Source organism: Canis lupus, chromosome 24, assembly GCF_048164855.1.
Source record: "Canis lupus baileyi chromosome 24, mCanLup2.hap1, whole genome shotgun sequence".
Lineage (NCBI taxonomy): Eukaryota > Metazoa > Chordata > Mammalia > Carnivora > Canidae > Canis > Canis lupus.
The window spans coordinates 14,933,827-14,948,465 of record NC_132861.1 but is presented as its reverse complement, the minus strand read 5'-3'; the positions used below and the strand labels follow the sequence as shown (position 1 = coordinate 14,948,465).

The window sequence follows — 14,639 nt, the reverse complement described above, 5'->3', positions numbered from 1 at the left end:
ATTTCCGCTATTCTGAAATGACACAATCAACATGTATAATACACATTTGCAATGATTTACACCCATAGAATAATGTGTTAGAGAAGGATGCACTTTCTCACGAGCTGCAGCACAGACAAGCCACACTGGGAGGATAATGGAGCGGTCTTCTTAAATTAACAGGAGGACATTGAAACCTAAGATGCAATGTTGTATAACCAGGTGTACAATTAAGTAATACAGCATAATAATTTGAAGTGTACTGTTGGAGGGTTGTCCATTTTACAACTGAATCATGGGTCATGATTATGTGGGTTCTATGTTGCCCTTGGTTCCCTGTCCAAATACAAACTTCTGTTTGTAGATAGTGTTTATATCATTTCTTAGTCTGGGGTTCTCAGTATACAGAGGACAAGGAAAATGTACATGTTAATGCATCATTGTGGGGTACAATCCAGGGCAGGAAGAATGGAGGAAAAAGAAAAGTGAGACAAGAAATCAGGAAGCAAACAGAGTGGGATGTCACTGACTGGTCATAGTTTTGCAAGAAAATGTATCCAGGTCCTCAGTCATGCAGCTCCCCAACTTTTCCCAGACTAGTCTGTCACCATTCCATACCTTTTTCTCTGCCATTTACAAGACAGTCACACTAAATTGCATTCCTCAATTGGATACATGCCAATTCTTGGTCTACTGCTCTCCTATCTGCCTCCCTTTTTTTTCTGAACCTCACCATGCCCTTGACACTTCCATGTATTCTATTCAGCCTTCAGGTCTTGCTTTACATGTTACTTCCCCACAAGAGCCTCAACAGCAGGTCAGATGGAGCTCCTATGTAGACACAGAGCATCTTATACTTACCCCTCCTGAGTGACCTCTTGCTATTATTATCTTGACTATCTTTCTTCACACACTGCAAGTAACTCAAGGGCAGGCAAGTGCCCTTGAGCCAACTATACCCCCAAGTTCTTAGTACAGTGTCTGGCATTATATAGGTACTAAAGAGATATTTGTAGAATGAACAGTCCAAACCAAATGTTTTATTTTAGTGGATGGCATAATGGGTAGACTTATTGTCAAGTTACTTCTCATTAACAATAAACATGCAAAAAAGTTCCTACTCCAAAACAAAGTTGTCTTAAGGGATTCTTGAAACACAATGATTGATTTTTAGGCACACAATTTAGTGATTCAACACTTCCATACAACACCTGGAATACATCACAACAAGTACACTCTTTAATCCCCATCATCTATTTAATCCATCCCCTCACCCATCTCTCCCTAACGGGACTTTAAATAAAAACTTGAAAAAAATATGCTGCCTTTTTTATTTTCAATACTGTCAATGCTAGAGATATATCTTGTATTAAAAAAAAGCAGCTATCCATGTTCACTGCAGCGATATTTATAATAGTTTCTCTCCCCTAGACTTTTTAATGTACCTATGTCATTTCCAACATTAAAGATTGGTTGATTATTGATTTCAGAGAGAGAGAGGAAGAGAGAGAGTGCATGCATGCACATGAGCAGGGAGAGGGGCAAAGGGATAGAGAGAGAGAATCTCAAGCAAACTCAGCTCTGAGAATGAAGCCAGGTGTGGAGCTCGATCCTACTACCCTGTGATCATGACCTGAACCAAAATCAAGAGTCAGAAGCTCAACCAACTGAGCCACCCAGGTGTCCCTCCACATGTTTATATAGAATGTAATTTTAAGTCTTCAATAGCAATTCACATAATATTCTGTACAGATTGATGATACTATTTTTGCCAACACAAAATGTTTTCCATACATTTATGTGTCTATATACATATTATTAAATATTTGTTCATTATGCAATAAAAAAGAAAGAAAGAGAGAGAGAGAGAAAAAGAAAGAAAAAGAAAGAAAGAAAGAAAGAAAGAAAGAAAGAAAGAAAGAAAGAAAGAAAGAAAGAAAGAAAGAAAGAAAGAAAGAAAGAAAGAAAGAAAGAAAGAAAGAAAGAAAGAAAGAAAGAAAGAAAGAAAGAAAGAAAGAAAGAAAGAAAGAAGGAAAGAAGGAAGGAAGGAAGGAAGGAAGGAAGGAAGGAAGGAAGGAAGGAAGGAAGGAAGGAGAAAGAAAGAAAGAAAGAAAGAAAGAAAGAAAGAAAGAAAGAAAGAAAGACAGACAATTGAGAGGAATGGTACATGATGGTAAGAATTTACACAGAACTTCTAATGTCATTTTGGCCAAAATAATCTTATCACAAATGGGAGGCATATAGACTGAAATGAAATATGGATCTCCCTTCAAACTTCAGGTTAGTAAACAGAAATAAGCTTCCTAAATTTAAGAGATAAATGCTAAACCCCTCACTTCATGAAAAAAGAAAAAATGTAGAGGTAATACTGTCATCACAAATTATTTTACCTGCATGAATTTGGTTTCAAATCCAGTGTAAACAACTATGCCAAGGACCCACTGAGTATTTTTAAGTTGTGTACCTCTTAGCAAGACCTGATCAGGCCCAATTGGAACAGGGCTAAAAATAAAGAAGAACATTTATAAATTACCAAAAATAGTTTTTTTCCTTTTTTTTTTTTCACAATGCATAGCAAGCCTAAGCTTTCATCTTATATATATTTCCTTTTGTCAAGTCCAACTGTAAGGGGAAGTAGCAATAAAACAAATGTGTTTTCATAGAAAGTACCTCCTTATAAAAGAGGATGGAAAAAATTGTGTTATCATCCATTTCTCACTAACCCAAAGTTATGTCGATTAAAATTTGAGAAAGAAAATATCTCTTATACCTAGAGAGACTACAAAACTTATTGTCAAGTAAGAAGAAGAATAAACACCTGTGTGCCAACTTGGTAACCTATAGAAAAGATTACACGTGGTCATTCAGAGCACACAAAACAAGCTCAGTCTGCCATATTTACCTGTCCTCCTCTGCTCCCGCACAGGCTGACTCATTATATAAAAGATGTTTCTATAAAAGTCTTAGGTGGAAGCTAAGTAGAAGTGGAGCAGAAATTAGGAAAAATCCTTCATCATTGTCAAACTGAATCCTTAGTGGGTTCTCTTCTTAGATGACTTTCAAAACCTTATTCTTCCCACTAATTGACCCCAAGAGATGTGCTAAGTGCTTGTATACAAAAGGAACTTGGACCAGACTTCTCAAGCCCTTCCATTTGCAGGTACACTGATTAAGAAAATGCCATACATTTTCCTCTTCCACTTAAGAACTCCTTTTTTTTCTTTTTATATCAATATACTGATGCCTCAAGTAAAAAAAAAATGAAAAAGTATAAAGGTTTAGAATGTTACCAACCAAGAGAACAAAAACTTCCATATTTTCTGTTCCATTAAAAAAAAAATGTTTGGGGCAGCCTGAGTGGTTCAGTGGTTTAGCACCACCTTCAGCCCAGGGCCTGATCCTGGGGGCCCAGGATCGAGTCCCATGTCGGACTCCCTGCATGGAGCCTGCTTCTCCCTCTGCCTGTGTCTCTACCTCTCTCTCTCTCTGTGTGTGTGTGTGTGTCTCTCATGAATAAATAAATAAAATCTTAAAATAAAATGTTTGAGGAGAGAAAGATGATACCTTTCATCATTTAGATACAAGGTTCCAATGAAGGTATTGAAATGACGATTAGGTCCTTCACATTCTATTTTTCCAGATAGGCTTGACAATTGCCTTTCTGTTTGCATTTGAGCTGTTTCTAACAAAGCCTGTAAAATAAAGTCAAAGTTAAAAAAATGAAAATAAAAATTTAATGGCAAATTTCAATGTCTCTAGTAGTTAATAAAATAAAATTATGAAAATCAGGATCTAAAAATGTATTGCACTTAACAGATAATAAATAATGTATATCAAACTTTAACATAAACTTTGTTAGAAAACTGCCATACCAGAATTTTGCAAATAACTTTAATAAGGTTGAAAGGAGTAGAAAAGTTAAGTTTTCATCACCTCTGTATGAAAATAACACTTTTGAAAGTGAAGTCACTATAACCAAACATCATATCACATTTGATACATTTATGCCTTTAGTTGATGATGCTGAACTCTGGACCACGCTAAGAGCAGCAAGGATCTAGAATAGCGATTCCAGATTTTTGCATGCATCAGATTCACCTGGAAGTCTTGTTAAAATACAGATTGCTGAGATGTACACCCAAGGTTTTTATTCAGTAGGTCTGGGGCAGGGCACTAGAATTCACATTTCCAAAAGGATGGTGATGCTGCTGGTCCAGGGATCACTTGGAGAAACACTGACCTAAGGAATTTCTCATTGCAATAAGATGATCCCAACTTTCCAGAGAGAAAAAGTAGATCATCTTTGGGAAAACAAGAATCAAATTGTCATCAGTCTTTTTAACAGCAATATGAGATACAGGAAGACAGTGAATTTTTATTTTTAATTATCTAAATAAAAGACCCTTTAAATTTAAATGTTATATCTTCCCAAATATCAAACAAAGGCGAATATATAATGCAAATATTCTCAGGCATGCAAACAATGTCTTAGAGGTTTCGATGCTCAGAAACCAACATTGAAACAGTCTGGGATGAACTTCTGTTAATCAAAAGATGCCTTAAAGAAAACATAAGAGCAAGTTACCAACTGGGTAAGTGTCTTCTAGACGTTTGTAACACATATAACTGACAAAGAATTGGTATGAAAAATATGTAAAGAAATTATATAAACCAATAAAAATTACAAATATCTCAATATATAAGTGAACAAACCACATGAACAAGTACTTCCTAAAGAAAATTTGTATTGCCAGTAAGCTCAAAAACAGATGTTCAAGTGATATATTAATGAATTTAAAAAGAAAAAGCATTATTACGTCGGTAGAGGCTGAAAAAATTAGTAAAAGGCGTAAGATGTATTCTGGAAAAATAAAACTCTTAGCAAAACTTCACAAATTTGATAAAAAGCAAACAAAAAGCAACTATTCACACTTAGCTATAAAATGTTAAAGCATTTCCATGTTCGTTAGGATCAAGAAGAGACTAGGTTCTATCACCAAATATCTGCAACTGCTCAGGAATTTCTGGGTAATGTCAAAAGATAGGGGGGATTCTTTTACCCAAAAAAATCCTATCTCCTTGACTTAAAAATCATAAACATGTGTAATAGAATGGAAGGTGGTTGGCTTCAAGATCAATAAACAAAAATAAGTAGATGTATCACAGTTAAACATTCACCCACTAGAGTGTCCTCTAGGAAAGCTGCTATGAACATTTGCATGTTTATTGTTATCACGTGAACCTAGGTTTTCATCTCTCTGGGATAGTACAATTACAGGTTATATGATAGTTGCATGTTTAATTTTACACAAAACTGCCAAAATGTTTCCCCAAGTGGCTGTGTCATTTATATTCCCGTATTATATATATGTCATTTATATATTGAATATAAATATATATTTATATTCAAACCCATAGTGTTTGAATGATCCAGTTTCTCCACATCCTTACCTACATTCAGTGTTGGAACTATTTTCAACTTTGGCCATTCTGATAGGTGTGTAGTGACATTTCACTTTGATTTTAATTTGCATTTCCCAAATGGCTAATGATGTAGAAAATGTCTTCGTGTGCTTATTTGCCATTTTTATACCCTGTTCTATGAAATATCGCTTGTGCTCAATTTCTAATTGAATTGTTTTGTTTGGCCTTTTTTTTTTTTTTTCTGTAGAGTTGGAGAGTTCTTTACATATTCCAGATACCAGTCCTTTGTCAAACATGTGGTTTGCAAATATTTTCTCCCAGTTTTCAGCTTGTCTTTTCATCCTCTTCAAAAGTGAAAGCCTTTCATTTTGATAAGGTCCAACTTCTCAATTTTTCCTTTTCTGGACCATATTTTTAGTATCGATTTTGAGAAATCTTGGCCTACTTACTCTAAATTCTGAAGATTTTTTTTTCCAATTTTTTTTCCTAAAAGTTTTATATTTTATATTTAAGTCATGATAAATTATTATTTAGCTTTTATATAAAGTATGAGACTTAGGTCAACAGTTTATTTATTTTGCCTATGAATGTACAATTACTCCAGCACCATTTGTTGAAAGGATGATCTTTTCTCCAGTGAACTGCTTTTCCTCTTTTGACAAAATCATTTGGGCACATTTGTGTAGATTTGTTTCTGGGTTTTCTATCTGTGGCTTTGAGCTATGTGACCATCCTTTTACCAAAACTATACACTCTTGATTACTGTAGTCACAGAATGTCTTGAAGTCAGATAGAGTTAGTCCTTCCATTTTATGCTGCTCTTTCAAAGTTGTTTTAGCTAAAGTTTTTTTGCCTTTATGTACATATTTTAGGATAAATTTATCTGTCTCTACAAAAAGTCTTGCTGGTATTTTCATAGGAGCTGCATTAAACCTATATGTCAATTTGGGGAGAATTAACATCCTTACTGTGTTGAGTCTTTCAATCCATGAACACTGTTTATCTCTCCATTTATCTAGATCTTCTTTCATTTCTCTCATCAACATTGTAATGAAATTTTTGGCATTCAGGTCCTGTCAGTATTGTTAGATTTATATCTAATTTATATTTTGAGCACTTATAAATGAAACTATATTTTCAAGATTGTATTTACTTATTTGAGAGAGAATGAGTCGGGGAGGGGCAGGGAGAGAGGGAGGCAGATTCCCCACTGAGCAGGGAGTCAGGGGCTCAACCCCAGGACCCTGGGATCTCGACCTGAGCGGAAGGCAGATGCTTAACCAGCTGAGCCACCCATGCGCCCTGACCCTGTATTTCTAATTTCAGGGTCCACATGTTTATTGCCACTATAAGAAATAAAGTGGTTTTTGTATGTTTATCTGGTATCCTGCATCCTTGCCAAAAACACATTATTTCATTTTATTTTAGATCTCTCAGGAATCTAAGTAAACAACTTTCCTATGTAGACAACTATGTCAAATCAAATAGACAGTTTTATTACTTCCCTTCCAATCTGTAGGCCTGTTTTCTTCTTATTGTACTTCCTACCTCTTCCAATGCTATGTGAACAAAAGTAGTGAGAGCAGATATCCTTGCCTGTTTCCCATCCGGGGGGATGCATTTAGTCTCTACCACTTATATTTTACCACTTATTTTTAATATTAGCTTTAAGTTTTTTTGTAGATGTTCTTTACCAAGTAGAGAATATTCTCCTTTATTTCTACATTCTCTAAGTTTTTATCATGAATTGACACTGAATTTTGTCAGATGCTTTTCCTGCATGTATTGATATTATTATGTGATTTTTCTTCTTTAGCCTAAAATGGTGGATTACATGAATTGATTTTCAATTATTAAACAAGCCGTGACTACATGGAATTAACCTTTATAATTCTTTCCATATATTGCTGAATTCTACTTACTAATATTTTTAAAGAGTCTGAGTGTTTATTCCCACAAAGGATATTGGACTGTTTTCTTTTTTTCCAGTCTCTGTCTGATTTGAGTATCAGGGTAAAAATAACAGCTTCATGAAATGAGTTGGGAAGTGCTCCCTCCTCTTCTGTTTTCTGGAGAAGACTGTGTATAATTGATGTTAATTTTTCTTTGTATGTTGTTAGAATTCTCCAGTGAAACCATGTAGGTCTTGAGATTTCTTTTGGGGGAGTTTTTAAATTATAAATTCAATTTCCTTAGTAGTTATTGGGCTATTCAATTTACCTTTCTCTAGCATTTGTAGGTTCTGTTATCTTCATCACTGATTTCCAGCTTTATTCCATTGTGGTTGGAGAACACGTCCTCCATGGTTTCAATTTATTTAATTTTATGAGGTTTGTTTTATGACAAAGGTATTGTCTATCTTGGTGTATATTCCTTGTACACTGAAAAGACTGTGTGTCTTTCTTTTGTTGGGTATTGTTGAATGTTATATAAATATAAATCAACAGATCCTGTGGATTAATGGCACATTGTTCTGTATCTTTGACAATGTTCAATCCAGTTGTTCTGTCAATTAATGAGGGTAGCTGAAGTCTCCAAGTGTAAATGTGGATTTGTATATTCATCCTTTAAATTCTATCACTCTTAGCTTCACATATTTGCAGTTCTGTTTTTTGATGTATACACACATCAGCATTGCTATGTCTTATTGGTGGATTGACTCCCTTATCATTGTATAATGATAAAAAATGTTCCTTTCTGTCTCTAGCAATTTCATCTGCTCTGATGTTTATTTGACCTGATATTAATCTAGCTATTCCTGATTTCTTTTAATTAATCTTTACATGATATATCTTTTCCATTTTTTTACTTTTAACCTGACTACACCATTATAAATAAAAATGTTTTTTTAATAAATAGCATATAGTTGGATCATGTTTCTAACCCATTAGATGATACTTTAACTCAATACTTAATGGCATATTAATACCATTTATATTCAATATAATTATCGATATTTTTATTTTTCCTTTCTGGTTTTGCTTTTTGCTTTTTCCTGCCTTCCTTTGGATTACTTGAACATTTTTTAGAATTCCATTTTGGTTTATTTGTTTTAAAATATGTTCCTTTGATATAACTATTGCAGTGGTTGCTCCAGGAATTATGTTATTAATAAGCAACTTCTCATAGTTTATTTGTATCATCATTTTACAAGTTTAAATATAGAAGCCTTGCTTCCTTTTGTCTCTTTACCCTCATCATTATATATCTTAAATTTCTCCCACACATTTAGAACCATATCAGATAATTTTATGATTTTTGCTTCAACCATCAAACATAATTTAGAAAACTCAAGAGGGAAAAAAAAGCTTATTGTATTTAGCTTTATTTTTGCTTATCATGTTCTTTCTTCCTTCTTCCTTATGTTCCTTTTTTATGGTTTCCTTTCTGTTTCAAAACCTTCCTTTAGCCATTCTTTTACAGTGAGTCTTGTAGCAACAAATTCTGTTATTTTTCCTTCGATCGGGAGTGTATTAATTCTCTCTTCATTCTTGAAAAGTATTTTTGCTGGATACATGATTCTGGGCTGACAGTTCTTCCCTATCACCATTTTAAAAATGTTATGCCATTTTTTTTCTGATCTCCACGGGTTTTAAAGAGAAATTTTCTGCTATATGAGGGGTCTTTTCCCTATAGGTAGGATCCTTTTTCTCTCACTGCTTTAAAATATTTTTTCTTTGTTTCCAAAAGTTTTTAGTTGTATAGATTCTTTGGGTCTATCCTTTTCGGCTTGCTCAGCTTCTTAAATTTGTAGTTTATGTCTTTTGGCAAATTTGTGAAGTTTTAGTCATCGTTTCTTCTAGTAGTTTTTCAGCTCTACCCTCTCTTCACCTTCCAGAATCTCATGCCATAAATGTACTGGCTTCCTACTTGGTTTTTCTGACACATTCTTGTGGGGGAGTTGGGTGCCTTATTACAGCTGGGTAAGGGTGAAGGTCTAAGGCTCCACACTTAACTTTTGCTGGCATAGGTGGGAGTGGGGCCAAATACTCTGGTGTTTTGCTGGAGTAGAGTGGTCATTGTCTCAAAACTTCTATCCTGCTGGCTGCCCCTTTTCTGGTCCTTTGACTAAAGAATGGAGGTTTTATTTTGTTTTGTTTTTTGTCTGTGCCATTGGTTTTTCTGGGTTTTTGGTTTCTTCAGTTCTAAGCTTGGTATATACGAGGCAAAAAGAAAACCCAGGGAACTCGCCACTCTGTTGTTCCCTGGGTTCCATGGTCCCATAATATGTTGTCTTCAACCACTCTTTCAGTGTTTTCTCATATTTGCTTTCTATATAATGTCCAAAGGCTTTAGTTGTCCTCAGCAGGAAAAATAAAAGAAACTATGTTAACTTCATTTCCCCTGAAACAGAAATCTGTAATTGCATTTTTAAAAATCAGGAAGGTACCACTAAACTATTACAATAATTAGTACTGGGAATAAAGATGGGATTTGGAAGGAGGAGATAAAGTTTAACAGACAGCCAAAGTTTCTATATTATTTATATTATTTTTACAAAGATGATATATTACTTTAATAAATTCTAAATATGTTTCTTTCATTTTTCATTTTTTTCATTAAATCATAAAGTTTGCATAAAAGATTAGCAGACATGTAAATAGTCAAATGTAAATTCAGGGACTTCCTTGCTGAAGCAAAGTGATAAAGCAGACTCAATTATCTTAAAGATTGTCTCTTTCCATTAATAGGAAGTTAATTGGAAAACTATCTCTTTTATAATCACAAGTTACTCTGAAATGCAAATAATAGTTTAAAAAGCAGTGGTTATATGCTCAGAGCTCATTTATACCCCTTTAATCTAGTTATGATGTTTATCATGACGGTTGTTTTATCACCAAAGCATTAACAAAAATATCCTCAAAATAATATGCACAAAGGCATGTCATCCTTTATATGATCTGAATTTTATAGGACATTTTTTTTCTTGCACTAGTGACATATCACCTAGTTCCTACTTAACTTTTTAAAAGAACCCCTCTAAATAATTAGTAAGAATGAATTACCTCTATACAACAGCAGAGAAATACTTTTCTTCATGAGAAAAATAATAACTGGTACCTGGAAAAAATTGGCATTGTGAGCTTAGACACAGAATTAGGATTTAAAAAGGTGTCTTGGGATGCCTGGGTGGCTCAGCGGTTGAGCATCTGACTTCAGTTCAGGGTGTGATCTCAGGATCTGGGATTGAGTCCCACATTGAGCTCCCTGTGAAGAGCCTGCTTCTCCCTCTGCCTATGTCTCTCCCTCTCTCTCTCTCTCTCTCTCTCTGTGTGTCTCTTATGGATAAATAAATAAATCTTAAAAAAAAAAGTGTCTTTACCTGCCGTAATTTTAGGTTTGTCTCCCCATCCAGATTAGATGTTGCAACATAGCATGTTACTTGAGGTTCACTAAGGAGGATAAAGCAAATAACATTGAATTAATATCTCTCTAAAAATTAATTTCCCAATAATGTTAACAATGAAATAAGACCTACATCAACAGCTGAAAGGACTGTTGAAAGCTGAAAGAATGGGACACCTGGGTGGCTCAGCAGTTTAGCACCTGCCTTCAGCCCAGGGCATGATCCTGCAGTTGCAGGATCAAGTCCCACATCGGGCTCCCTGCATAGAGCCTGCTTCTCCCTCTGTCTGTGTCTCTGCCTCTCTTTCTGTGTCTCTCATTAATAAATAAATAAAATATTTTAAAAAATAATAAAGCTGAAAGAATTACAATTACTTTTTCAGGAGACATTAGCAGTCTGATACTACAAGTCTAAAATTCATCTTATGTAGAAAACTTTCTACCCCTACAAAGCCCTTTAATCCCAAAAAGAGAAATGGCTGAGGGTGAACAGAAGAGGTTATATAGCTCAGAACAGACCAGTGTCACAGCTAAGGTCAAATCTAAAATTCTGTTGTTTTCTAAAATAGGTCCATTGTAGTTCCCAATGGCTCAGGCTCTATGGTCTTTATATAATGAGGGTAAAATCTTTAGGATAACTCTGGACAGAGCAGAGGCTCTCAAACACTACACTTGGGCTTCTCTATTTCTACCTAACCTCATCATTTAAGAAGTCAAGACACTAAAGTAACGAACATTTGCCTTGCCAGATTCTACTCCATGTCAAATGCAATTCATTCATGAAAATTAATTGTTTTGGGGGGAAATGCCACAAAGAATAACAAAAACTGTCATTAAAGTTTACTTAGTTTTGATTTCAGTCTTAACTCTTTTGACTGTATTTCACTTACTGATTATCAAGTTTAAAGTAAAACAATCTGTATCAATTTTGCCCGATAAGACCATATACCTCCAAAATAAAAATATATCTTTATTAAAGATATCAGTGATATAACAAAGTAAGAACTTCTAAAAATTTTCTCTTCTATAAAACAGTGAGATAACTGACAAAAACTATGAGAATCAACTTTCTTAGAACTTGGAAAATTAATTAAATACTTAAATCAACCCAGGGAGATTTTACTCAAGGAAAAAAAAAAAGCCAAATATTGGTTTTGAAAAAGTTCCACTTCTTCCTTTTGACTGCTTTAAATATAATAGTCCACATTCCTGGTAATGAGGGAGCATAAAACAGCAAGACTTCTTTTAAAGTATGCTCCCATAAAGTCATTATTTTACCTATATGATGGATCTCTGAAAGGTTCCCCTTGAAGGGCTTGTTTTTATTTGACCTGACCCAGAGTTTACCCAGTGCTAAAATCCTGGGTAAACAGTGGCGGGGATGGGGAAAACATTTGTTGAGAACATCATGAAAGTGTTTTAATATTGCAGTGTCTGAGGTGATATATAACAGGGGAAACAATAGACTAATCAAAGGGCCTATAAGAAAAATTTGTACTGAGAAGCAACACAAATAAATCCTGGGTGGGGTGACTGGGTGGCTTAGTCGGTTAGGTATCCAAATCTTGATCTCAGCTCAGGTCTTCATCTCAAGGTCATGAATTCAAGCCTGCTTTGGGCTCCACACTGGGCAGGGATCCCTTAAAATTTTTTTTTAAAATAAATCCTAGGTAAGAGAAAGAATCTGATTGCCAGAGATGCCACATTATATTACTTAAAATGTCCCACTTTCAATAAAAAACCACGAGACATGAAAACCATGAGAAGTAAGTATGATCCATACACAGATTAAAAAGCAATCAATAGAAAGCGTCCCTGAGCAAAACCAGACATTGAACTTACTACACAAAGATGTAAATCAGACATGCTAAATATGTTCAAATAGCTAAAAGAAATTATGTTGAAAGAAATAACATATTAGAATATGTCCCATCAAATAAAGATTATCAAGAAAGAAAGAAAAATGATAAAAATGAGACCAAATAAAAATTCTAAGTTGAAAAGTAAAATAAGTGAAGTGAAAAATTCATTGCTTAGATTTGAGCAAGCAGAAAAAGACTCAAACCTGAAGATAGATCAATTGAGATAACTCAGTCTAAGAAACAAAAATTTTAAAGAATAAAGAAAAATAAACAAAGCCTCAGAAACATGTGGAATACAAACAAACATACCAACAAATGCATAATGGGAGTCCCAAAAGGAGAAAACTAAGGGACAGAAAAAAATATTAAAGAAATGCTGTTCCAAAACCTCCCAAAGTTGATGAAGAGCATTAATCTATACATCCAAGAAGCTCAACAAAATAAGCCTTCAAGTAAAATATTCTCAAAGAAACCACACCTAGACAAATAATAATCACACTGTTAAAAGTTAAAGCCAAAGAGAAAATCTTGAAAGTAACAAGGGGAAAGCTACTCACCACTTTCAAGAGATGCCAAATAAGGCTATAAATCATTTCTCAGCAGAAACTTTGGAGGATTGGGGCACCTGGGTGGCACAGTCGGTTAAGCATCCAACTCTTGGCTTTGGCTAAGATCATGAACTCAGGGTCATAAGATCTAGCCTTTCATTGGGTTTTGCACTCAGCATAGAGTCTGCTTGAGATTCTCTCTCCCTCTCCCTGCCCCTCCCCCTCTCTCTGTCTCTCTTTCATATTAATAAATCTGAAAGAAAGAAAGAAACAAACAAACAAACCTTGGAGGATAGAAGGCACTAGGATGACATATTCAAAGCAGTGAAAAAAAATACACATTCTTTGAATATTCTCCAAGATTGATCACATGCTAGACCATACAACAAGCCTCAATAAATTTAAAGGGTTGAAATCATACAAAGTACATTCTTAGATCACAATAGGATGAAGTTGGAAATTAATAGGGAAATAAATTTGGGGAATTCCCAAATAAGTGGAATTTAAAGAACACACTACTAAATAACCAATGGGTCAAAGAGAGATCAAAAAGGAAGTTAAAAAAATACTTTGAAGTGAATGAGAGTTAAATTTATACCTGTAAATGACTACATTTTAAAAAGTTAAAAAGAAAAATCTCAAATTAATAACCTTGACACCTTAAAAAAACTAAAAAAAAAGAAGATATTTTAGATACATTTATAAATGAAAACATAAAGCTTGCAAAATACAAGGGGGGGATGTATATAGATGTATTTGTCTATAAACATAAAAGATCCCTGGAAGTATACACAGGAACATAATAGCATTGCGTATCTGATGGCAGGGAAACAGAAGGGAGGGAGACATCACTGGATGTCTTTTCCTAACTTTTAAAACTTGAAACACATGTGTGAATTAGCTATTCTAAAAAATTAAAACATTTAAAAGCCCCTTGAAACTCCTCTTTCAAATTTGAAATACTCTAATGTACTCAGTCTAGCAATCATATAACCATGATTTTGTTCAAGCCCTGACTGGCTTAGAGCATTGTATTGGTGTTTCTCCTTTCAAATCCATTGCTAATAAATGTCTTATTATCTTTCTATTTTTACAACTCCCACATGGAAAACATAAAACAAACTATTCTTTTTTCTGAGAGAAGTGAGAACCAAGAATACAAATAGAAAAGATCTGTTCCAAATGATAAAGCTTTTCCATTAGACCAATAGCCCTTATTTAAAAAAAATTTTGTCTCTAAATTTGATCATGAGATATGCATATCTATGGCCAATAAAGTGGTACCTGCTTTTAAAATATTTTTAATACAGAAGACAAATGTTTCAAAGAAAGTGAATTTTAGCAAATTTTTATATGTATCTCTTACAAATTTGAAAGATAGAAAAAATTAAATTTTATTTTTTGTGTGAAATATATCATACATCCAAAAGTTTATAGAATGTTTACAGTGTGAGAACAACAAAATACTGTTTTATTGCTA

General features: G+C 34.1%; 1 protein-coding gene across 6 annotated transcripts in view; it reads right to left on the bottom strand.

Annotated features, from left to right (window-relative positions):
• The window catches only part of LOC140615799 (phospholipid-transporting ATPase IB-like), a 178,673-nt gene that overhangs the window by 138,424 nt on the left and 25,610 nt on the right, over nucleotides 1-14,639 (bottom strand). For all 6 annotated transcript variants that reach the window (XM_072795717.1, XM_072795721.1, XM_072795718.1 and 3 more), the window contains 3 exons: nucleotides 10,727-10,796; nucleotides 3,544-3,671; nucleotides 2,370-2,481 (listed from right to left, as the gene is read on the bottom strand). In XM_072795717.1, the coding sequence (XP_072651818.1) occupies nucleotides 2,370-2,481; nucleotides 3,544-3,671; nucleotides 10,727-10,796 (310 nt within the window). The remainder of the gene's footprint in view (nucleotides 1-2,369; nucleotides 2,482-3,543; nucleotides 3,672-10,726; nucleotides 10,797-14,639) is intronic.